At 35.6% G+C, this 25,814-nt stretch overlaps 1 protein-coding gene across 8 annotated transcripts in view; it reads right to left on the minus strand.

Moving 5' to 3' along the window:
• The window catches only part of OFD1 (OFD1 centriole and centriolar satellite protein), a 99,899-nt gene that overhangs the window by 19,440 nt on the left and 54,645 nt on the right, over positions 1 to 25,814 (minus strand). For all 8 annotated transcript variants that reach the window (XR_013482726.1, XM_021007367.2, XM_021007369.1 and 5 more), the window contains 10 exons: positions 23,824 to 23,934; positions 18,167 to 18,303; positions 17,697 to 17,870; positions 15,858 to 15,964; positions 14,942 to 15,061; positions 13,146 to 13,219; positions 12,666 to 12,757; positions 9,383 to 9,572; positions 7,729 to 7,859; positions 488 to 599 (listed from right to left, as the gene is read on the minus strand). Coding sequence is in view for 7 of the 8 variants with exons in the window: in XM_021007367.2 (XP_020863026.1) it covers positions 488 to 599; positions 7,729 to 7,859; positions 9,383 to 9,572; positions 12,666 to 12,757; positions 13,146 to 13,219; positions 14,942 to 15,061; positions 15,858 to 15,964; positions 17,697 to 17,870; positions 18,167 to 18,303; positions 23,824 to 23,934 (1,248 nt within the window). In the remaining variant the exon portion in view is untranslated. The remainder of the gene's footprint in view (positions 1 to 487; positions 600 to 7,728; positions 7,860 to 9,382; positions 9,573 to 12,665; positions 12,758 to 13,145; positions 13,220 to 14,941; positions 15,062 to 15,857; positions 15,965 to 17,696; positions 17,871 to 18,166; positions 18,304 to 23,823; positions 23,935 to 25,814) is intronic.

Raw genomic sequence — 25,814 nt, forward strand, 5'->3', positions numbered from 1 at the left:
TGCCCACCTGGAACTGGCCATTTGGGTCCCCACTGGGGCAGCACTTTCCTTAGTTAAAATGTACATTCTATGCATAACCCTAAGGTTTTAGTATTGCTGTTACAACAACCATATGTGTGTAAAAAAGGAATGGACTTTAAAAAAATAAGTTTCCTGACAATAGTCAAATTACAGATAACAAAGCTCCAAATGATCAAATTCCAAATCCCTTATTATATAATAAAGCCCAATCCTGCCTTAGACTAACAATCATTACAAAACATTACCTTTGTAAAATGCTTCCAAACGATAAACTACCACCTGAGATTAATTACCTTTACCTAACAGACTTTTTGGCATCTCCCAAAATGGGCAATTTTACTTGCAAGAGGGCATATGTTTTAGTGTCCTCCTCTAATCTGCCCCCAAAAATACTTAATTACATTTCAACATACAAAGTTTTCTACAAAGAACCTTTATGCATTTATCTATGAAGAATTCTTCCAACCTGTTTGGGTTTGTCTAAGTTGCAATTTCAAGTCTCCAATCTGCATATTTAACCTCCTTGTAGAAGCTTCATAATCTAATATCTGGTTCTTCAGAAGCGAACAATGTTCAACCTGAAATAAAAATACATAACAGAAAAATTTCTCTCATGCATGTCTTAATTTTTGCTTCTCTAATGTGGAGGTCAAATTATTTTCACTTAGAGAAGCCTCTCATTCATATTGGTAATACCTATTTTATTCAAAAAACAAAAACATGACTTCCACTATGCTACTCATACCAGAGGTATCTATCCTACTTAGGCCATACAGTGTTTGTAATCAAGCTGTGGCATCTCCACTTCTTCAGAGTGGAGTCAATAGTTTGCAAAATTTGCAAAAAAACAGACCCAGCAATAGCACTTCTAGGGCTATATCCCAATGAGATCAAACAAATGGGAAAAGGACCCACATGTACAAAAATATTCATAGCAGCTCTTTTTGTGATGGCAAAGAATTAGAAATTGAGAGGATGCCCATCAATTGGGGAAATAGCTGAGCAAGTTGTGGTATATGAATGTAATGGAATACTATTGTGCTATAAGAAATGATGAACAGGGGCAGCTAGGTAGCGCAGTGGATAGAGCACCGGCCCTGGATTCAGGAGGACCTAAGTTCAAATCTGGCCTCAGACACATAACACTTACTAGCTGGGTGACCCTGGGCAAGTCACTTAATCACATTGCCTAGCCAAAAAAAAAAAAATAACGAACAGGCTGACTTCAGAAAAACTGGAAAGACTTGTATGGTCTGATGCTAAGTGAAGTAAGCACAACCAAGGGAACGCTGTACACAGTGACACTCACATTGTGTGATGACTAATATTGATAAACTTAACCCTTCCCAGCAATACAAGGATCTAAGACATCTCCAGAGGCCTCGCAATGGAAATGTTATCCCCATCCAAAGAAAGAACTATGGAAGTTGAACTGCTATCTTTTTTTTTCTCTTCTGTTGAGTTTTGTTTCTTTTTTCTGATGGTTCCTCCTATTGGTTTTAATTTTTACTTACAACTTCACTAATGTAAAAATACGTTTAATAGGAATGTAAATGTATAGCCTATAGGAGATTGTGCGCCATCTTGGCGAGGGTGGTGGGAAGGAAGGGGGAGAAAAATTTTAAGCTCAAAAGCACATGGAAGTGATTGGTGACGAATCAAAATAAATTAATAAAATAAATTTTTTTAAAATTGCAAAAAAAGTTGCAAAAAAATAAAGATACAGCCTGTCTAAAAGCACTACTAAGGAAATGGGAAATTTTTGAGCGTTTTATTTTTAAAACAGATTGTTTTTTAAGTTTTGACTAAATACTTATTATTACTAGTACTATTCTTATTGCTGCTCCGTGACCACAGGAGAATTTACCTAAATAATATCTAAAAATGTGGGGGTGGAGTCAAGATAGCAGATTAGGGGCAGCTACCCAGCTAAACTCTCCCAACATTACCTCCAAATAGCTTTACAGTAATGCCACACATCAAATCTTGGAGTAACAAAAGGTCGGGGTGAGCATTTTTCTGGCCTAAGAAAACTTAAAAGATTGGCAGGAAGTATGTGGCACTGGGGTAAAGCTCTGGTAGAGGCCTGTCTGGAGCCCACAAATGTTGATGGCAGCAATAGCAGCAGTAGCAGCTTTGGGAGTCAGTGAGGGAATCAAAGAACTGATCAGAAAGAGACTACAGGGGACCCTTTGCTGGCAAGAGGTACAGCTGGGACTGACTGGCAACTCTATTGCCCATAAGAAGTTCTGGGTGGCACTTCCAGGACAGAGACAAGAAAGCAGGAGCCCTGGTCACAGTTCTAAGGCAAAAAGAGTGCTAGCACTTGCGGCTGCAGAGGAGCAGGGTCCCTTCCTGGGTAAAGACCAGAGCGCAGACCAGGCAAGCCGGGACCACACCTCTTCACATATCACCCCACCTCTGGAAGCACAGACAACTTGCAGACCCACAGAACTAGCTCTGAAAACAGCATCACAAAAAACACCTGAAGCTTGGCAGTGCCTTCCCATCCTGAGGTGAGCAGAACCCAACTTTCACATAAACTTCAAAGTCAAGAAATAGGCTGGAAAAATGAGCAAACAAAGAAAGAATCTGACCATAAAAATCTACTATGATGGCAGGGAAGATCAAGACAGAAAGTCCAAAGAACACAACAATGTGAAGAGTTACCAAAAAAGCCACAAAGAAAAATGCTAACTGTACCCACACCCAACAAGAATTCCTGGAAGAGTTAAAGGAAAAATTAAGAGTGGTAAAGAAAAAACTGGGAAAAGAAATGAGTGATGAAAAAAATTATGAAAAGACAATTAACAGCATGGTAAAAGAAGCACATGGTAAAAGGAGGTACAATGGATAGAGTACCAGGCCTGAAGTCAGGAAAAGTCATCTTCCTACATTGAAATCTGGCCTCAGACACTTATTAGCTATGTGATCCTAGGCAAGTCATTCAACCCTGTTTGCCTCAGTTTCCTCAGCAAAATGAGACGGAGAAAGAAATGAAAAAGTGCTCCAGGATTTTTGCCTAGAAAACCCCAAATGGGATCATGGAGAATCAGACATGACTGAACAACAACGCAGGCATAAAAAAGGCACAAAAAATACTGAAGAAAATAACAACTTAAAAAACAGAACTGGCCAAATAAAAAAGGACATACAAAAATTCATTGAAGAAAAGAACTCCTTAAAAAGCAGAATTGGCCAAATGGAAAAAGAGGTACAAAATCTCACTGCATAAAATAATAATTCCTTAAAAATTAGAATTGGCCACAGTGGAAGCTAATGACTCCACGAGAAATCAAGGGACAATTAAAACAAAGTCAAAGGAACAAAAAAAATAGAAGAAAACGTAAAATTTCTCACCAGAAAAAGAACTGTCATAGAAAATAGACCAAGGAGAGATAATTTAAAAATTATTGAACTACCTGAAAGTCATGAACAAAGAAAGACCCTACACATTATATTTCAAGAAATTATGAAGGTAAACTGCCCCGATCTTAGATTCAAAGGGTCAAAGAGAAATGGAAACAATCTACTGATCACCTCTAAAAGAGACTCAAAATAAAAACTCCCAGGAATATTATAGCTAAATACTTCAAGCAGCCAGAAAGAAACAATTCAGATATCTCAGAGCCACAGTCAGGATCACACAAGATTCAGCAGCTTCCATGTTGAAGGAATGGAGGGTGTGGAATATGATATTCCGGAAGGCAAAGTAGCTAGGATCAAGAAGCAAAACTGAGCGTAAACTTTCAGTGAAAAATAAAAATGGATACTTAATGAACTAGAGGACTTTCAAGCATTCCTGATGAAAAGAACAGAGCTGAATGGATAATTTGACATACAAATTATAAGACTCAAGCATAAAAAGATAAACATGATACAGTAATCATAAAGGGCTCAAAATTAAACTGTTCAGGGGCAAGTAGGTGGCACAGTGGATAGAGCACTGGCCCTGGATTCAGGAGGACCTGAGTTCAAATCCGGCTTCAGACAAATAACACTTACTAGGTGTGTGACCCTGGGTAAGTCACTTAACCCCCCATTGCCCAAACCAAAAAAAAAAATTTAAACTGTTTACATTCCTATACAAGATGATACATGTAACTCCTAAAAACTTGATCATTATTGGGGTGATTAAAAAAAGTTTCATCATAGGAGATTGAAATGCTAAAGCAAGAAATCCAAAGATAACTGTAGTAATAGGCAAGTTTGGCCTTGGAGTACAAAATGAAGCAGGGCAGAGACTGATAACAGTTTTGTCAAGATAACTTGCTGGCCATAGCAAATACTTTTTTGACAACCCAAAAGGCAACTCTATATAGAAACATCACCAGATGATCAATATAGATATCATACCGATTATATACTTTGCAGCAAAAGGTGAAAAAGCTCCATACACTCAGTTAAAACAAGACCTGGAGCTATGATTCAGATCATGAGCCTCTTACTGCAAAATTCAAACTTAAATTGCATATCTTATAGGTATGACCTAAATAATATCTTTTATGAATATGAAAAAGGGGGGGAGGGACAGAAAAAAAAAACATGGGATGGATGGAAATACAGTTAGCAATCATAATTGTGAATGGGATGAGCTCACCCATAAAATGGAAGCAGATAGCAAAATGGATCCAAAATCAGACTCCAACAATTTGTTGTTTACAACAGACATACTTGGGGGGGGGGGGCGCGGAGCCAAGATGGCAGAGTAAAAGCAGTGACTTTCCTCCAACACCTCCAAATATCTGTAAAAAATGGCTCTAAACAAATTCTATTGAAGCAGAACCCACAAAAAAACAGTGAAACAAATTTCCAGCCCAGACAACGTGGATGGTTGATTAGAAAGTTCTATCTCACTGGGCTGGGAAAAAAATGCAGTTCAGAGCTGTTACAGAGGCAAAAACCAGGCCTCAGGAAACTGAATCATGGGCAGCTGTGGCAGTTTCCAGACTTCTCAACCCATGAACGCCAAAGACAACTTAGAAAGTCCCCAGGAAACGTCTGTGACTGTGGTGAGAAAGAAGCTAGGTCCCAGGCCCACATGGCCCCAGGGTAGTGGCTGCTTCAGGAACTTCCAGCCCACAGACTGAAGGAGAATCCAGTGGCTGATCAGAGGGGGACTGCAGGGATCTCTTTGCTGGTGCTGAGGCAGGATTCTCTTGCTTTGCTTCTGCTTGGATCTGGGTCACAGTTCCGGGTGATGATTCTAGGTCGAGGAGGAGTGGTGGTGTGGTGGAGCTTGTGGCTGTGGAGAGAGACTCCTCCTCACAGTTCCAAGGCAGAAAAGAGTGCTTGTGGTCACTCATAGTGCAGAGCACAGGCCAGGAAAGAAGGAAACACTTTACCCTTGATCATATCACCTTGGAAGAACTGAAAACTTACAGGTCCCTACAAGTATCTCTGAAAATAGCCATACAAACCCCCCGAAGCTTGGGACAGTACATTGGAAGCAGATTCATACCTTAACAAAGAGTTTAAAACTCAAGTAATAGACTGGGATCATGAGCAAGCAGTGCAAAAAGAGTCAGACTATATTATCTTACTTTGGTGAAAAAGAAGATCAAAATATACAGCCAGAAGAAGACAACAAAGTCAAAGTTCCTACATCCAAAGCCTCCAACAAAAATATGAATCAGTCCCAGGCCATGGAAGAGCTCCAAAAGGATTTTCAGAAGAGAAGTAGACGAAAAACTAGGAAGAGAAATGAGAGTGATGCAAGAAAACCATGAAAAACTAGTCAACAGCTTGCTAAAGGAGACCCAAAAAGATACTGAAGAAAATAACACCTTAAAAAGTAGCCTAACCCAAATGGCAAAAGAGGTCTAAAAAGCCAATGAGGAGAAGAATGCCCTAAAAAGAAAAACTGGCCAAATAGAAAAGGAAGTCCAAAAGCTCACTGAAGAAAATACTTCCTTAAAAATTAGAATGGAGCAATTGGAAGCTAGTGACTTTATGAGAAATCAAGACATTGTAAAACAAAAAAAAAATGAAAAAATAGAAGACGATGTGAAATATCTCATTGGAAAAACAACTGACATGGAAAATAGACCCAGCAGAGATAATTTAAAAATTTTTGGACTATCTGAAAGCCATGATCAAAAAAAGAGCCTAGACATCATCTTTCAAGAAATTATCAAGGAAAACTGCCTTGATATTCTAAAACCAGAGGGTAAAACAGAAATTGAAAGAATCCACAGATCACCTCCTGAAAGAAATCCCCAAAGGAAAACTCCTAGGAATATCATAGCCAAATTCCATAGTTCCCAGGTCAAGGAGAAAATATTTCAAGCAGCCAGAAACAATTCAAATACTGTGGAAACACAATCAGATAACAAGAAACGCTCTTAAAACAGAAAGACACAATACAGAGTTAAAATAAAGGGCTGGATCAGAAACTAACATGTTTCAGCTGTACTTTAAAAAAAAAAAAGGCAGGGAAAGCAATCATGATCTCAGACAGAGCAAGAGCAAAAACAGACCTAATTACAAAAGAGAATCAGGGAAACTACATTATGCTAAAAGGCACTGTATTTTTACAGCTTGTTTCTCCGCTAAAGGTCTCATTTTTTAAATACATACTGGGTATAGAAACTGGGTCAAATTTATAAAAATAAAAGCCATTCTCTGATTGATAAATGGTCAAAGAATAGAAACAGGCAGTTTTCAGAAGAAACAATCAAAGCCATCTATAGTCACATAAAAAAAAGTTCTAAATCACTATTGATTAGTGAAAAGTAAATTAAGACAATTCTAAGGTACCACTTCACATCTATCAGAAATGACAAATAGTAGAAGAGAGAGGGGAAAAATAGGTACTAATGAACTGCTGGTGGAGTAGTGAACTGGTCCAACTATTCTGGAGAACAATTTGCAACTAGGCCTAAATGGGTATAAAAGCATGCACACCCTTTGATCCATCAATACCATTACTAGGTTTGTAACCCAAAGAAATCAAAGAAAAAGGAAAAGAAGATTTATGTACAAAAATAATTTATAGCAGCTCCTTTTGCGGTGGCAAAGAATTGGAAATGGAGAGGATGCTCATCAATTGGGGAATGGCTGAACTAGTTATGACATATGATTGTGATGAAATACTATTGCGTTATAAGAAACGATGAGGGAGTGGTTTCAGAAAAACATATCAACTGATACAAAGTGAAGTGAGAACAACTGGGAGATTATTGTGAACAGTAACAACAATGTTGTAAAGATGATCAACTATAAAAAACTTGGTTGTTCTGATCAAGGCAATGATCCGAGACAATTGCAAAGTACTCATGATGAAAAAAATGCTATCCACCTTCAGAGAGAGAATTGATGGACAAACTCAAAGTTCAAATTGAAGCATAATTTTCTCACCTTATTTTTCTTACTTTCTTTGAAATATGGCTAATATGGAAATATCTTCCATGATGTGACATATATTACTGATATCATATTGCTTGCCTTCTCAGTGGGTGGGAGAGGTGTGGGAGGAAGGGAGAGAAACTGAATTCAAAATTTAAAAAGAAAAAAAAACCTTTAAAATAAACGTAAATGTTTAAAAAATAACTAAGAATGGAAACTTTTACATAATTTTTTTCTTTCAAAAATACACAAGGATATTATTTACAACAGACTGATTTAAGCCATATTTACATGCCTACGACACATGTAAAAAAATGCCATTACACTTTAAATAACAAAAGAAATGAGAGCAAGAGTCACCTCATTTTGGAGCCGTTTTTCCAGGGCTTGTTTCTCAGCCTCAAATTCCTTCTGTTCAAGTTTTCTTGTATTTTCTGCCTTCTTTGATTCTTTCTGTAAAGCTAGGAGCTCAGCTGATGGCTGAGTAGATTCTATAGTAATAAAGAATTCTAGTTACTATAGTCAAAATTTATTTCACTTAAAAAAACTATACTATACAACTAGCATAATATACTATGCACAAAGAAGTAATCCAATAAATTTGTCATATGTCATAGGATTGCTTATGACAGTATTGACCCTATTAAATGAAATAAAACTGTCCTCCTGATTTCAAAACCTTAAAAAGTAATAAGCATCTACCAAATTCTCTTGAAAATATATTTTACGTGCATTTCAAAAAACTGCTTTCTAATTTTGCTTTCAAAAAATTCCCTTAGATCCTCAGTTCAACCTCAATTCTTATCTATGCTATACCGAAAAGAATTTGAATGACTCTGCAGTAGAAATCAGTCTAGCTGTACTAAATCTAGCCCCATATGTTTCAGTTCTTTTTCCCCCAACTTTCCCTCTACATCCTGTACCCTTCCCAGAACAATGTTAATCTTTCTAAAGTTGTCTATAGTTTAGCAACATTAGCTATTATTTAACTTTAGGTAGGCCTTTAATAAGCCATCAGATTAGAGGGAGAAAGGGGCATGACACAATATAGGAAATATTTCACCTTTAGACTAACATAACTGAGTTTGGAATTCTTTGAAACAAATTATTTTGGGAAACCAAAATTCCTTCAAAATTCTTAAATAACTAAAAAGCATATAAGTCATCAAGTTTCATGGCTTCAATATTGTAATTCTTATTTCCTACGCATCCTTAAGTGAGGCATAAGATGATGAAGTCATTTACTTTAATAGACACTTATTAATTCATTGCCATTCATTTAACTAACCTTTATTAAGTGCTTGGGGAGGGAAGAAGAGGGGAGAATGGAACAACCATTTATTAAGCACCTAGTATGTGCTAAGATCTTTACAAATATTATCTCATCTGCAACGCAATATGCTAGGCTCCAGGAATGTATAAATACAACATTTAGACTAATTCTGTCTAATGAGTTCTACATAGGAATTCCCATGTGACTGCTTCATTTTTACTGAAATGAAGACAGTCTCAGTTCCAAAGGAAACAGCATATAGTTTGTATTAATGTAGAAAGCAAGAATATTACTTTCTCTAGGATAATCAAAATCCATTAAAAAGTTAATTCTTTATGATTTAAAAATCTTTATGTCAAACAATTGCCTGAATGATGCAATTAACTTCATCAACACTATTCATTCTGCAAAAACAAATGGAAGCATCAAAACCACATATCATTAAATAATTTAACATAAGAATTTTCATTAAAATTTACAATAATTTAACAAGTACAGTAAAGCTTAACTCTATAGCTCAAATTCTCAAAAACATCTATGATTTCATAGATTTCAATGTTTCCAATAATGATGCAGACAGCAATCTATTTCTGTCCATCCTATGCAACTGCTGTTCCTATCTTCCCATAATTTCACCTCAATTATATATTTATAAACCACCCATGATACAAAATAGTCATACAGTTCTAATTTAATATGAATTCTGTGAATACGTGGAAGTAAAACAAAGATATTTCATACGTCTTTGAAGTTGCATATTTTCATTTCTAATCTCTTCCATTTGTTGTTTAAGTAATTTATTTTGTGCCTGAAGCTCCAGTCTCTCTTCTTTTAAAAGCAGATAATCAGTAGTATCTTTAAGTTTTTCAGTCAGCAACTGGTTTTGTTTTGTTACTAATAAAATCTGTCCTTTCAGAGAATCCAATTCAAGCTGCAAGAAAAAATGAAGACATATTTGGATAGTAGGTGTAATGTTTAATAAAATTGACCAAAAAAGAGAGCAAGATGAGTAAGGCAGGCCTAAAGCTTTGCTATGTAACCATGGGATTCCATAAAATATTTATAGACAGCTTACCCAGGGGTGATCAAGCCCAGAAAAAAAATACTCTGAATCACAGCATAAAGCTAATATATTACTTTACAAGCAGAACTATAACAGCCAGATAGGATACTTGTCTTAGATAAATGGATTCCCTTCCCAATAAGGAAACTTAGTTATATATAATATTATTTAATAAAGAACCAAAGTAGAGGAAATCTGATGTCCATATTTTCATCAATTTGTGATAGCTTGATACTCCAGACATAAAGGAGGTTAAAATCAGGATAACTACCTGTCCTGGAAAAACTCTTACTCTCCAGTGGTCCTTTTTCTACATTCCATAGTAACAATCAAAGCCCTCCATTTGACTTTGTGATTGCATCATCACAGTGATCTCAGGGTACTTTTCATTTATCGTGATTTCCAAGTTTATTGTTTATTAAAATGATCTACAAGAATACAGACAGTGATTTCAAATCACAGTATAAAAGGAATTTTTAAACTTTTATTGAAAGCCTACTATGTGCCAAGCATGGAACTGGAAGCTAGGAAAACAAAAATGAAATGAAAATAGTACCTGAGAGTTTCAAAAAAAACCTGGGAAGACTTCTATGAACTGATAGAAAGTGAAGTGACCAGATCAATTTATACAAGATTGTAAAGACTAACACTTTGAAAGACTTAAGAACTCTGATCAATATATCAATTAAGATTCCAGAGCACAGATCATGAAGCATGTTACCTACATCTTGACAGAGAAGCAGTAATAGTCAAGATGCAGAATGAGATGTGGTTCTGGACATAACCAATGTGTTGATTTGCTTTCTTTGAGTATGTGTATTTGTAACATTTTTAAATTTCTCTTCTTTTTTCCCCCAACGGAAGAGAAAGGAAAACAAAAACTTGTGTATTGGAAAGAAAGTTTTTAAAAGGTCCCTTGTCCTCAAGAAGTTTGTATTCTGTGGGAAAGCAATATGTACAACAATAATACAAAGTAATTTCCAAGGGACAAGCAGAGAGTGCTAAAATTTAGGAACATCAGGAAAGGCTTTAAGATGTCACTTAAGCTGAGCCCTAAATAAAAGACAGAGATTCCAAGAGATAGTGGTGAGTAGGGAAAGCATTATATTTATAGGAGATAACCTATGAAAAGGTACTGTGATAGAGAAACGTTCCATACAAGGGATAGCAAGTAGGCCTAAGTGGTGTAATAGGGCGTAATAGGAAAAAAATCTGGAAAGATGGGTTGGAACCAGTTCATAAAGGGCTTTAAATGCCAACAAGAAAAGTTTGTATTTTATTCTAGGTTAACAAAGGTGCAATTAAAACTTCTTTAGCAGGGGAGTGACATGGTTACATCTATGCATCAGAAATCTATTCTGGAGAGATTTCTTACAGACAACTAATCCTATCACAGTCCCATTTGAATGAGCTTCAAAAAAAGGTGTCCTTTCAGTAACTTGTCAAAATTCTCTTGTCTACTACCTTTCTTACCATAGGACTTTAGGTCCTTTTTATTTCTGGCTTATAGCCTTCTATCCAGCGAGACAAAGACTAGTACCTCTGGTGCAGAATATCAACTAAGTTTCACCCAGAAGCAGCTATAGGCCAAAAAGTAATTTCAGAATACAAAAAACAGATCAATAAATCCCAAATAATAACTCAGAAATTGTCCTCACAATATTTCTATTGAAGGCACCAACCAGGCTTCTAAGGTTCATGCATTACCTTTAGATCTCAAACCTTCCTCACTCCAAATATCCATTCAATGGCCAAATCATGCCATTTCTGTTGCTACACCACTTCTCAAATCTAATGCATTCTCTAGACTCTAACTTCCATTGCCCTAGTTGAGGTCTTCATCATTTCCTCTCTAGACTACTGTAACAGCCTCACATTTCTTAACTATTTCGGTTTATCCTATACACTACCAATGGTGTCTAGAATAAAATATAAACACTTCTGTTTAGCTTTTAAAGTCTCTTACAACTTGGCCCCAAACTAGCTATTCTTTCTTTCTTTGTTCCTTTCTTCCTCACTCATGACATGCCCTCTCCCATTTGCATGCATTTTTACTGGCATCCCACATAACTGGAATGCCCTCCCTCCTTACCTTGGTCTCAGAGAATTTCTCTGTTCCTTTAAGACACAACTCAAACACCACCTTCTGCATGAAGTCTTTCTAATCTCCCCAACTGCTAGTGTTCTCCTTCCCAACTACCTTATAGTTGCGTTGTTTATAAAATTTTACTGTGCATGTGCGTGTATTCCTTTATATAACAAGTATTGGTCTCCTGTATTAAAATGCAAGCTCATTTGTTGTTCAGTTGTGTCCAACTCTTTGTGACCCTATTTGGTGTTTTCGTAGCAAAGATTTTGGGCTGGTTTGCCATCTCCTTCTCCAGCTCATTTTACAAGTGAGGAAACTGAGGCAAACAGGGTTAAGTGACTTGCCCAGGGTCACGCAGCTAGGAAGTGTCTGAGGCCAGATTTGAACTTGGGAAGATAAATTTTCCTGACTCTAGGACCAGCACTCTATCCAATGCACCACCCAGCTGCCCCTTATGCCACCTAACTTCAAGACAGTACCACCATTTCAGAGAATGAAACTAGAAATTCCTTTTTAAAAATCTTATACTGTTCAGACAAATGAGGACATGTTCTTTTCTAATTTTTTAAAAGATTTAACCCATTTGATATAATCCAGGGGTGGGAAACCTGAGGCTTCAAGGTTCCATGTGGCACTGTTAAGTCCTCAAGTGAGGCCCTTTGACTGAATCCAAACTTTACAGAACAAATCTTTTATTAAGGAGATTAGATTCTAATCTGTGCCTGTCCTTGGTCACAGATACAAAGATTTTAAAATGTAATGTACTGTCAGTGACACTGGAAAAATTTTTAATTAATCATAGTATCAGACTATCACTAAACCTTTCTATCTTTCAATATCAACCTCAAAAACCTGTCAGCTCAACAAAATACCTCAAGATCTTTGGCACGATTTATAGCTTCCCTGAGTTCTTCCCTTCTTGAATTAAGAGCATTGGCCTCTTCTTGCAAACGCATAGCTTTCTCTAAAAGAAAAGTGAAAACAAGCAACATCTCATAATAAAGAATTTTTTGAAATCTGAAAATGCTTCTTGCTATTGACCTGAAAATTAGGCAACTGCATATCAAGCGCGTATCATTTTATGAAGTGTTTTAATAAAATATTTTGACCAGCAATCACAGATTTAAATGTCCAATAAACATGGAGGCTTGGTACAAGCAACTAACTCACGTATAAGAATTATTCTTGGCATGCCATAAGTTACCAGTAAAAATTATAATGAAGCCTATAAGCACACACATATATTTTCCAAAGTAGAAAACAGATTTTACTTCTTGGGAGGAGGAAGGGAGAGAATGGTTAAACAATTATTTATTTCAGAGTTGAAAAACAAGGACTTTTAAAGAAGTCACCTTTGTTCTTTTGCTCTTCTTCAATTACTTTATTAGACCTGGTAATATATTCTTCCTTTAATTCAAGCTGATATCTAGGATGCAAAATAGCTAAAATTAAGTTCACCACAATTTCATTACAAAAAAATAATATTATATGTAGCTGTATTGAACAAAAAATCATTCTCTACTATCACTTCCAGATGACTCATTGATTCTGTTCAAAGAGACAGAGAAAAGGGGAGAAGAAACACCAGGGGTGGGGAACCTGTGGCCTTCAGGCCACATATGGCCCTCTATTTCCTCAAGTGTAGCCCTTTGACTGAATCCAAATCCCCTTAATAAAAGGATTTGTTCAAAGTCAAAAGGTCACACCCAAGGACCTAGAAGGCCACATCTGGCCTCGAGCAGGTCCCCCACCCCTGAACAAGCCTATTTGGGGCATTTTCCCATTGTGAATGTCCTCTATTGTCTGTCAAAGGCTTTATCGATTCTATGTGTTTCCAAATTTAGAGCAAATGGCTTCTGAACCCTGGCCCTGAAATATCCCTTGGAAAATGCCAAAATATCATAAAAATTGTACATCTTATCACTTGGTTAACGGTGTATTATTAATGTAATATTTTTGTACATTTACATACAGATACAACAAACACAAATGCTCTTGTGATTATTCATTACTGTAATTCAAGCACCAACAAACTAAAATTGGCAAGCTGCATGGTACAGCAGATAGACAGCTTCAGAATTAGGAAGACCTGGGCTTCAGCCCTGCTGTGAAATATACTGGCTAAATGACAACTAAATCAGATAGGGGCAGCTAGGTGGAACAGTAAATAGAGTCCTGGGCCTGGAGTAAAAAAAATCAAGCCTCAAACATTTACTAAGCTGTATGCAGCAAGTCACTTATATTCTATCTGCTTCAGTTTCCTCAATTATAAAATGAGGATGATAATAGCACCTACCTCCCAGGGTTGTAGTGAGAATCAAATGAAAGGAATTTATAAAGCACTTAGCACAGCACCTGGCACATAGTAGGCTTTTAATAAAATTTTTTTTCCTTTTTTCTCTCCTAGTCACTTACAATGTCCCAGGCAATTTTAAGTTCCAAAAGAGCTGCAAACCTTCACTGCTGGAAGGGAGACTTCTCCCTTTATATTAATTAAATCACTTACAAAAAAAATTGGTAAGCTCTGTATTGTTACAATTACATAGGTTTTTTTCTAAACTAGATTATCTTTGAAATCTAAAAAACTACAGAAAATCTGAGAATCAGGAAAAAAACATTTCATGGAAAAATTAGGATGTGGAATAGTCGTCAGAAAAATAATGGGTGTGTAAGAGGTATGGAAAACTTGTTGCACTGCTATGGTAATTTAGCTTTGCCCTGTTAGAGGAGATAATGGTAATTTGATAAGCTTGCTAAAGCTAAGGGGAAAAATGTGATTACCCAATAAAGACACAATTCTTCAATGAATGTGCTAATAACTGACCACAAAGCCTATTGCTGCTGTACATACTTTCCATTGCTTAGATCAATTTTTTTTCTCTCACAGGTCACTGAAGTTAAATTTTTTTAGAATCAAAAGAAATTTCTATGAATAAATGAAAAATCTCATTTGCCACACTGAAAACTCTAAAACTATTACCTTTACTTTGACATCCATATAATGAAAGCTATTTTAACTAGTACGCACTAGAAAAATAAAAACAAAAAATTGAAGTCTACTCATGTACACAAACACTATCTACTTCAGTAGACCCCAAATTTTGCTTATAGAAAATTTGCTGTCACTGTTATAACTAAAAGTAGTTACTTTAGGAGTTCATTCTTGAGCCTTTGTTCATATGCATCCTCCATGTTCTTTACATTCAGCTCCCTTCTTCTCAGGGATTCTTCCAGATTTTTATATTTTTCTTCTTGTAGCTTCTGGGTTCTGATGATATCAAAAATATATTAAGAAAATAAGGAAAGTTTCTTATTTTCTGTTCATTTTAGACGATGGCAAATACTGAAGAAGAAAATTAATTAAATTTTCCCTTGCAATGGAACACAAACTATACGTAGATTCTCTCTGATATTTTAAAAAAAAAAGGAAGGACTCTACTACATCCTCTGCTGGCTAATCTGTGAAGCAACTGTAAGTTTTTTCTTATCCAAATGGAAATTTTTTAAAAATCACAAAAGTTAAAAATATATAGAATTAAATACCAATTACTAGGAGTGTACGATGCATACAATTATATACAATTAACGTCCTTACTTTTTTTCCCTACCTTTCCTTGTGGAGGAAATAGAGATTAGAACATGGCTAAAATGAGATTTCTGGATTATTTTTGAATTATTAGTATGAAACTAAATATGGAGAAATTTGAAAGAGATGATTTCAAATTATACATTTAGAGACTAATCAATTAAGAAAGCCTACATTAAACACTGATTACTATTATATGTTTTACATAGCAATTTACTTTATAAATAGAAATGTATAAATTATAGGTATTTCATTCTACTTTTCCAAATTCAAGGTCTATGCTTTATTCCTGCTAGCTATCCCAGCCTCCTTAAAAATTATATGAAAACTTTTTTTTTATAAGTTAAGATTCCTCCTGACAATAGGGCAAGAAGATAATCCAAAAGATGTATATTCAGTGATAATAGAAAACAACTTGAAATGCTTTTTAAAATCTCATATATATTTTATTCTGAATATCCAAATTGCAGTTACTTACAATTCAAAAGCTTCAATTCTTTGCTTCAGTTCAGCTTCTCTACTTCTTACCATTTCAATGTCTTTCAGCAAACCTTGCCTCTGGACATAAATTTCTTTTGCTTCAATCTATATAATAAAGTGTTCATTTAAATGAAATTAGTTAAACTGACAAAAAAGCCTTCCAAACCAAAAACAGATCCAAAATATTGCTAAATTCCCAAAAAATAGATAGTAAAATACTATCAAAGTGTATTGCTTATCACAATCCTACTCCAAGAGTGATTGTCTGGTTTAATAGCTCACCTTTATAAAGTACATTCCAATTAGTTTCTGTCACAATAATTCTATGAGGTAGGAATACAATATCATAATGCCTATTTTACAAATGAGGTTAAGGAACATATCCATAATACTGGTAAATGGTAGAGCTAAAAGTATTGAACTAAGTAAGACTGACGTCTAAGTTCAATACTCTTTGCATTACATCATGCTAACAAAAAATTATTTGTACAGATTCCAATAGACACTTCTCATAACTACTCCGTATGTGTCACCGTTTATATGATTATTTATCTAGTTCTTTAGTTAACATTTTTCAGAAACTTGGTAAATATTGTTTTATCAATTATTCCATCCAAAAGAAGATGCATTTTACTCATTTAACAATTAGATTTACATTGTAAATAAAATTAGCACTCCTGTTTAACATTAAAAGGTTAAAAACATAATGGAGATCAAATTTAGAATAGCCTAAGAATGGGCAAAATTAAAATTACTATAAACAAGAAAACAAAGAAAAAATAAGAGTAACATCTGGAATCAAGACAAATTGAGCTGGCTTAAAATTATGTTTATATTTCAGGGTTGTTCTAATTCATTTGTTTTAAAAAATGAATTAAGTTCATTTTTGGTTTCAAATGCTTCCATAGTCATTAAAAAGAATTTCAACTCATGGATCATTCCAATCAGGCATCAAATTGGCATAGTTCATTCCCAATATGAGATGTAATCCACTAAAAATCCCTTTTTAGCACAAAGGTAGAAAGACTGTTCAAAGACCACTGCAAAAGTACAAGAAGGAGCCATTAAAGCTTAAAACTTCAATAAGACTTTCTGGGGCATCCTATATTATCCAAAAAATGACATTCTTGAAAGCCAGTGTGAAATTAAGCAGGAAAACAGATGTCATTTTTGACCAACCAACTGGTTTATTAACCTACTGATCATAAAATACCCGTTAGGAAAAGGTTTTGGTCTAAAAGACAGTAACTTCAAATCGTTGCATTCTGCGTGTGTGTGAGAACTTATTTTAATATGTGAAAACTAGTCTAATTCCAAGAAGGTTATTAATAATATAGAAGAGGCAGTGCAAGTTCATTAAACAACTCAATTCTGTAAAAAGAAACATGAACGTTATTGCATTTTCAATGCCAAAACTCATCAATACACTTCTAGGCTACTTCTATTAATGTAGTTACAAATGAGGAAAAAGGCAGAAAGCCATCTGGGCAAAACCTGGATGAGAATGAATTTTTGTTATACTTCCAAAACCCATTTTGGATGAAAAGTGAACATACTGTCAATGGCACAAACAGGGAAATTACAGCTCATGTTTACATAACCATGTTCAGTATCACTGAACTTTATGGTAATTTTTAAATCTTTTTTGAATATGTATTTCTTGTTGAACCACTTATCTCAGTAATATAGAAGACTAGTAAAAACATTTTAATTGAAATCCAAGTAGAATTTTAGTTAAGGACTCTAAAATCCTAAAGGTCTTTAATGAATCAGAGTTCATCTTAAATATTTAAATGTTTCTATCCATTATCTACCTGCTTAAAATTAGAGTTATTACCTCCTGGTGCTTTTGAAGTCTTTCAATTGCATTCTTTTCTCGAGAAATCAGAGCTTCAGATTTTGCTTGGTGTGTTTTTTCAAATTCTTGCCGCAATTCAGTCATTTCTTTTCGGAGCCTTCTTTTTTCTTCCATTCTCATTCTTTCTATTTCGATGTCTTTAAAATGCCTCAACTGAAGCACAAAATTTAAACTGTCCGTTTTATATTTTTTTAGAAACATTCATTTCCAGATGCTTTATTCACAATATTACCAAAAATCTTTCAATAAGCAGTTACGCCCGGGGCAGGGGGGAAAAGGGGGAGGGAAGGTAACCGAAGAGAAAAAAAAATTATACGAGCAAAAGAAGACACTATTCTCTGCTAAACACTCTAAATGTTAGCTTAAATTTTTATATTTGGATTGGGCCATTTCAAGATATGCCAATGTATTTCTTCTTTTCATTCAGTACCAAGATTTACAAAACTGACCTTTTGAGACATTTCTGATTGAAGCTGTTGTTCTATTTCTTTCTTATACTCATTGAGTTTTGTTTCTAGTGACTCCAGTTTAAGGCGCTGGGGATAAATATCTGCAAATTGCTCATCAATGAGTTGAAGTTTTTCAGCTATGGAAAAATATGTCAAGACATATACTGTATAATTCTGTAGTAGCATAAAGTTCAGTTCAATCAAGAATAGCCTAAGAGAGTCTACAGGAATCCCCTTCTCAGCAGCCATCCCTCCCAAAACAAAACCATATTACATTTGGCACATATTAAAATAACAAATTCTGGATTTCAAATGAATCACAGAATCATAAAGTTTCAGAAATGGCTTTTTGTTTCTTGGAGTATTTGGGAACTGTTGAAAGCACAATAAAATTTACCAATGCAATCTAGCCTATCTTCCTCCTATTCTGGGCACAACACATTATCTACCTGTACTACCTGTTCCAAGGTAACTCAATGGACTACCCCTGACTGCACGTCATAGTCTAGAAAGTAAACAAAGATTCTATTTAATGATTCCTATGCAAATTGTGAGGTCAATCTCTATTGTGTGAATATAGATCTCAGAGAAACATCAGTATTATTCAAGGGCATGATGCAAACAACACTCATTTTCAAACAAAAGCATCTAGCATACTTTGCCTTCCATAAGGAATCTTTCTTCCATTTGTATTCACATCCTCCCTGGCAATAGAACATACCTTTATTGATTATACCTTTCCATGTTATATGTTTCATTTAATATCAATATACAGATACCACTACGTCTAGGAAAAAGTGCAACATTTGCTTAGGATCCTTGCACAATTTCTATGTATCCATTACGGAATCTTTTACGATATTAACATATGCACTGGAAACACTTTGTTGGAGAACTTTGAGGATAGGTTTGCTCTACCAAGGCAAATGCTATTTTCATAATCAACCACAATAGCAGGAATCATCTATTCTTTACAACTTTGTCAATTATATGACCGTGAAGCTGTCATCTCCCTTAAATACTCTAAAATCTAGCCAAACTAGTCTACACCCTCACCTCCAAATTTGTCCCATGCTTTCCTGAATCCACTTCATTTGTGCCTTTATTTTTGACTAAAATGCTCCTTTCCCCTCACTCCATCTCTATTTAACGAACTCGACCCCAACCCAAAGTCTTTATCAAATGCCTTCTCAATGAACTTTTACTACTTCCACCAATCCCTCCCCAACATGAAGCAAGCATTTCCATATGAATCTTCCATAGTACACATTTATATTTATTTTCCATTTCAATATTTGTATATGCCTTACCTATCTTAAAACATAAGTTACTCAAAGCCAGACTGCCTTATTGTTTCTCTTCTGCTCTTGTATAGAAAGGTACTTATTAAATGACAGCTTTGTGAATTATAATGTTATATAATACAATAAAAACTATTTTAATCAATGTTTAATTTGTTTTTTAGACAGCAAACACCTTTAGATTCAAAGAAAGTATGGTCTTGTATGTTGTTCATTCCATTATCAAATATATAAGATTAATAAGTTAATTAATAAGTTAAAAGTTACTACTAAAAAAAAAGTAGACAACTAGCCTCAAAAGTCAAGAAAACCAGGGTCCACATATCATCTTTGACTTCTACTAGCTTTGTGAACCTCTGTATTAAATCTGCAAAACTACAAATTTCACAACAGTTGCTAGTCTGCTTTTGGTAAAGACTGTTTTCTGCTATAGGTGGTACCTACAAATATGAAATCACTGGTTTAAAAGAAAAAAGTTGTTAAATAGAAAGGTCTAGCCAAATATCAGACAAGATGTGTGTCTGTTATTTTTTTTTTTTTATTTTGTTGTTATTTTTATTTCTAAATTATTTTCAGTTATATTTAATTAAAGTGGGAGGGAAAAGGAATTCCTCAGTAGTTAATGTCTAATGCCCTTCTATAAGATGAATTTCCTGTTATAGTATGAGTTTAATTTCTCTCATTCAAGAAATGGAGACATCTGTAGGATCTCAAAATACATGTTTGTGATTTCCATTGCTGTTGCAACAAAAGAACATTTATAAAAGATTCAATATGGAATTAACATCAGTCAAGTGGAGTCTGACCATATTTTACAGTTCACTCAAGAAGCTTCAGTGGCTCCCAGTTGCCTTTAGTAGGGGGGAGGAGAGGGGAGAAGGAAAGAAGGGGAAGGGGGAGGAAAAAGGGGAGAGGGGAAAAAGAAAAGAATAAAGAGAAAGGGAGAAGGAAAGGGAATAAGCATTTAAAATTGTGCCTACTATGTGCCAGGCACTGTGCTAAGATCTTTTTACAAAAATCTTCTCATTTAGGGGCAGGTAGGTGGCACAGTGGATTGAGTACCGGCCCTGAAGTCAGGAGGACCTGAGTTCAAATCCGGCCTCAGACCAAACACTTGACACTTACTAGCTGTATGACCCTGGGCAAGTCACTTCACCCCAACTGCCTAAAAGCAAAAAAAAAAAAAAATCTCATTTAATACTCACAACAACCTTCAAGGCAAGTGCTGTTACTATCTCCATTTTATGGTTGAAGAAACTGGCAAACAGAAATTAAGTGATTCCCAGAGACACACAGCTACTAAGTGTGTGCAGACAGATTTAAACTTGGATTTTCCTCATTCCGAGCCCAATGTTCTATCCACTGTGCCACCAGTTGCCTCAGAATAAAGAATAAAAGACACACTCCTCTGTTCGGTATTTAAAACCCTTCAAAATCTGGCTCTAGCTTATCTTTTTAAGTAGACTATGCATTACTCTGACTCATGCATACTACAATTCTGCCAAATTAGCCTACTTACTATGTGTCTTTCTCTGGTGTTCAGTTTTTTTTTTTTGGGTCTTCTTACACGGAACGTTCTCTTTCATTTCTATCTCCTGTAACCTTAGCTTTCTTCAAAGTTAAATTAAATGCCACCTACTTCAAGATATTTTTCCTGACTTCTCCAGTTTTTGGATACTTCACCAAAGTAACTTACTATTTATTCTCTATAACTATAAATCCTATATTTAACAAGTATTTATTAAGTAACTATTATGTGCCATGTACAGCATTAAACTGGAGACACAAAGAAAGCCAAAAAATGTCCCTGCCTTCAAGGAACTCACAACACGCACACAATTATGTATAAATAAGACTGATTTCCTGGTTTTCTGTCTGACCACTCCTCATTCTTCTTTGTGGCTCTTTATCCAGATTGTACCCATAAACTGTGGTTGCCCCTCAAGGCTCTGTTCTGAGCCCTCTCCTCTTCTCCCTTAATTTTATTTCTCCTGGTGATGTCATCAGCTCTCACGGATTCAATGATCCTTTCTATATAGTTAATTCTCAGATCTAATTATTCAGCCCTAACCAGTTTCCTGACCTCTACTTACACTTCTCCATCTGCTTACTGAACATCCTATATCGGATGCTCCATGGTAATCTTAAATTCAACACATCCAAGACTGAACTTGTTATCTTTCTCCCCCTAAACCCTTTTTCCTCTTCTGGACTTCCCTATTGTTGTCAAGGGCACAACCTTCCCAATTACCCAGGCTTGCAAACTTCAGTGTCTTCTTCAACTTCCCACCCTTTATTTCCAGTCTGTTGCCTAGTTCTGTCCATTTTCTCTTGTATGTGCCCCCTTCTTTTCTCTGACACTGCTGACATCCTAGTGCAGGTGCTCATCACCACAAGCCTGGGCTACTGCAATAGCCTGCTGGTTAGTTTCTCTGACTTAAGTCTCTTCCCATTCCAACCCATCTTCCACTTAGCCATCAAACTGAACTTCCTAAAACGCAGATATAACCATTTCATTACCCTAATTCAATAAACTCCAGTGGTTCCCTTTTACTTACAGGATCAACAGGAAAACTAGCTTTTAAAACTCTTCATAACATGGTCCCTTACTACTCTTCTGGTCTTCTTACACCTTATTTCCTCCATATACTCTGCCATCCAGCAATGCTGGCCTCCTGAGTATTCTTCACATGTAATATTCCACCTCCCAATTCCATGCATTTTCACTGGCTCCTTCCTGGAATATTTTCTCTTCTCACCTCTGCCTCCTGGCTTCCTTCAAATCTCAGCTGAAGTTCCATTTTTAGGCAATAAGCCTTTCCCAGTCCTCCTTAACCTTAGTGCCTTCCCTCTGAGATGACTTGCAATGTATCTTGTTTGTACAAAATTGTTTATATGTTGCCTCCTCAATTAGACCCTGAGCTCTTTGAGAGCAAGGACTGCTTTTAGCTTTTCTTTGAATCTCTAATACTCAGCAGAACCTAGTACCTAGTAGGTACTTAACAAGTACTAGTTAGTTGACTGACTGACTACATGGGCTACTGTCTTCAAAAACATGAAAACCTCTCAAGTAGACAAATATTAGAGTTATACTTAGCCCCAGAGCGTAAAACTCGGACCAATGAACAGGTAGCATTTAAGAGGTATAGCTTATGGTTCAACACAAAGAAAAATCTACTAATTAAAGCTTCTCCAAAACAAGATTGGCTGCCTCAGGATGCACTGAGCTCCTTGTCACCAGCTAGCCACCTGTCAAAGACCTTGCAGAAGAAATCCACGTTCCATGGAGAGCTGATTTAGCTAACCCTAAAGTCCCTTCTAACTTTGTTGTGTAAAACTACAAAATGCAGAATGAATCTATCAACACAAAACTGTGAGAAAATGTACAAGCTAAAAGGCGGACTGTAAAGCAACACTGCCATTAAAAAATTAACATGAACAATTACGATTTTTAGGAGTTCTAAATCCCAGATTAGCTAGATTTATGAACTTTGGCAATAACAGTTAATTTCTCAGGGGTCCGATTTCAACTGTTTAAACAAGGAGGTTAAAATGAATGATTTCTAAGGCCCATTTTAGTTTTACAATTCTACACTTAAATTTTACGCACCAAATTAATATTAATCTATATGTAGCAAGCCCCTTGTTAGAGTATACTACAAATATTTTTAATCCCCACGTGATAAGGATGTGGAGGAATTGGGAAAAGTCCATAACTGTATAATGAGTGGAGAGCTGAAAAGTAGGACTCATTATTCAAGTAAATGAAAGACTACCTTAGGAGGGTATTTTTCTTCTTTACCAGGGACAAAATTAGAAATTGAATTAATAGCTGTGAAAGAGATTGAGATTATACAACGGGAAGAACTTCCTATCAGAAAGGACACAAAATAGTAGTCCAAGGAAGAATTACTAATCCTAGGAACTGTTAGAATATGAATGTACAAATATAATCATTTAGACTGAACACAACCAGATCATTGTTTTAGAACCTGAAGGGACTTTACAGACCATCCAATCCAAAAGCCACAGTTTGAAGATGAGAAAATTGAGGCCTAGGAGGATTAAGTGATTTGCCCCATGTCACAGATGAAATAAGTGGAACAGCCAGAATTCAAATCCAGATCCTCCAATTCCAAATTCAGTGCTCTTTCCGCTGTACTACACTGCTTGCCTAGGCTCCTTCTAGCACTAGGATTCCACAGAAATGAAGATCTCTCACAACTCAAAGAACTTGGTTACTCCAGTGAAAAGTTTAACAAGATACAAAATAGAAGAGGATATCGGTTCATTTCTACATGTTAAAAGAAAAAAAACCCTCATACATAGTAAAAATTAAAGAGGGGCAATGGTTACCAAGAGATTCACTAGTAGGTAATAATGCTGAACTTGTTTGAGTCTCCATATTGCAACTTTCCCTGGATAGATGATATTCTGTCAATTCCATCAAAATCTGCATGAGAAAACCTTAAAAAAAATACAACATATAAATTAACAAAATTTATGAATCCAAGATCAAAACAGAAATTTGCACTTCACATATGCATAGGAAAAGTTTCTCCACACAGCAAAAAAGCAGTCAAGGTACAATGATTTACAATTCACTCATTTAAATAAACAACAAGAATTTTTCAAACATCTAAGAGGGATAATTAAAATGGTTTATAAAAAACATTACTTTTTCAGAAGTGGTGAACTCCAGCGGATATGGCTTGCATCATTTATACTGTTCTACACAACTGATGTGTTGGTTTTGCTGGTTTCCCTCCTTCTTTCTTTTTAAATCTTTGTTACAAGGTTGGCACACTGGGTAGGAATGTTTTTAAAATGATGATGCAAAAACAAAATGGAATTTAAAATGTTTCTTGAAAAGGAAAAATCCTGCTAAATTAATAGAATTTCCTTCAATAATGAGAAACCTGATCAGAAAAGGGGAAAAACGAATGTTACATATGAAAGGTAGAGTGACATAGTGAAGAAAGAGTTGGCTTAGAAACCAAGTATGGCCTCCAGGTTCAAGAACCACCTATGACACATGACTTTATGGTGTACAACTTTGGCAAGTCAACTTCTCAAAGGTTTGGGCAACTTCTAAGGCTGTAAGTTGAAGAGAAGGTGCCTGTTCATATTGGTAGTGGGAGCGTTCTACCAACAAAACCAGGTGTGTTTTCCCTTTCTGTAGTATTGAAAAGAAGGAAATAAGAAACAAGCACTTACTAGGTATCTACTTATATGTCAAGCACCATGCTAAGCTCTTAAAAATATCTTATTTGATCACAACCACCCTGAGAGGCAGGTGGTATCATTATTCCCATTTTACCACAGATGATACTGAAAGGCTTGCCTAAGGCCACAGGTAGTAAATATCTGAGATGCAGCTGAACTCAGGTCTTCCTGACTCCAGGCACGGCATTCATTACACTGTATCACCTAGCTGCTTTTAATTCTATTGCCTAATTTGGACCCTGAAATTTTAGATTTAAAAACTTTAGAAGGTCCCAAAGTAAGCAATTAGAATAATTAACACATGAAAGTTCTGATATGGAAAAATTTGAGGGAAGGCTCCAGCTTCTTTTTTTTTTTTTTTTGGTGAGGCAATTAGGGTTAAGTGACTTGCCCAGGGTCACACAGCTAGTAAGTGTTGTCTCTGACTCAAATTTAAACTCAGGTCCTCCTGAATCCAGGGCCAGTGCTCCATCCACTGCGCCACCTAGCTGCCTCCAGAGTTATTTACTCTTTAAGTACACTAATGGAAACTTTGAAACTCAAATTTTTTGTGTACCAAAAGGGAGTAAGTAATCTCCCTAATCAATTTATCAATGAAATTTATTATTGAAAGGAAGATAAGACAAAGTTCTCCAGAAGGTGACAAAACTTCTCTAAAGGTTTTTTAATATCTTTATCTTACAAAACGTAGGGACTGGACTACTTTTTAAATATCCTTTCCAAACCTAAGATTCCTTGGGAAACAGGATCATATTAGATTTCAAAGCACCTATATATGCAGTCTGGTCTTTGAAAAGTTAAAATTTAAGGCCAATTTATACTTTAATAGTACCTCAAAATGTCTTAGAATCTCTATGGCTGTCAACACTACCACAACATTATTTTCCACCCTGCCCTCCTTCCTAAGACTGCCTACTGCAAGGGAACTTAGTTGGGTCAGTGTAAGTCTTGGTGATAAAGACAAAAATAAAGTAAGAACAGGGAGGAATTACTTCATCAATACTTATCATGAAGAACCAATGGAAGCATTCAAGGGAAGGGCTATCCCTCAAAAATAATTCAGTATAATAAGTAAATATACTTTACATAGCCTGAATGTCTCATGTATATGTGAATTATTT

Source organism: Phascolarctos cinereus, unplaced genomic scaffold (assembly GCF_003287225.1).
Source record: "Phascolarctos cinereus isolate Bilbo 61053 unplaced genomic scaffold, phaCin_HiC Scaffold_726;HRSCAF=1367, whole genome shotgun sequence".
Taxonomy (NCBI): Eukaryota; Metazoa; Chordata; class Mammalia; order Diprotodontia; family Phascolarctidae; genus Phascolarctos; species Phascolarctos cinereus.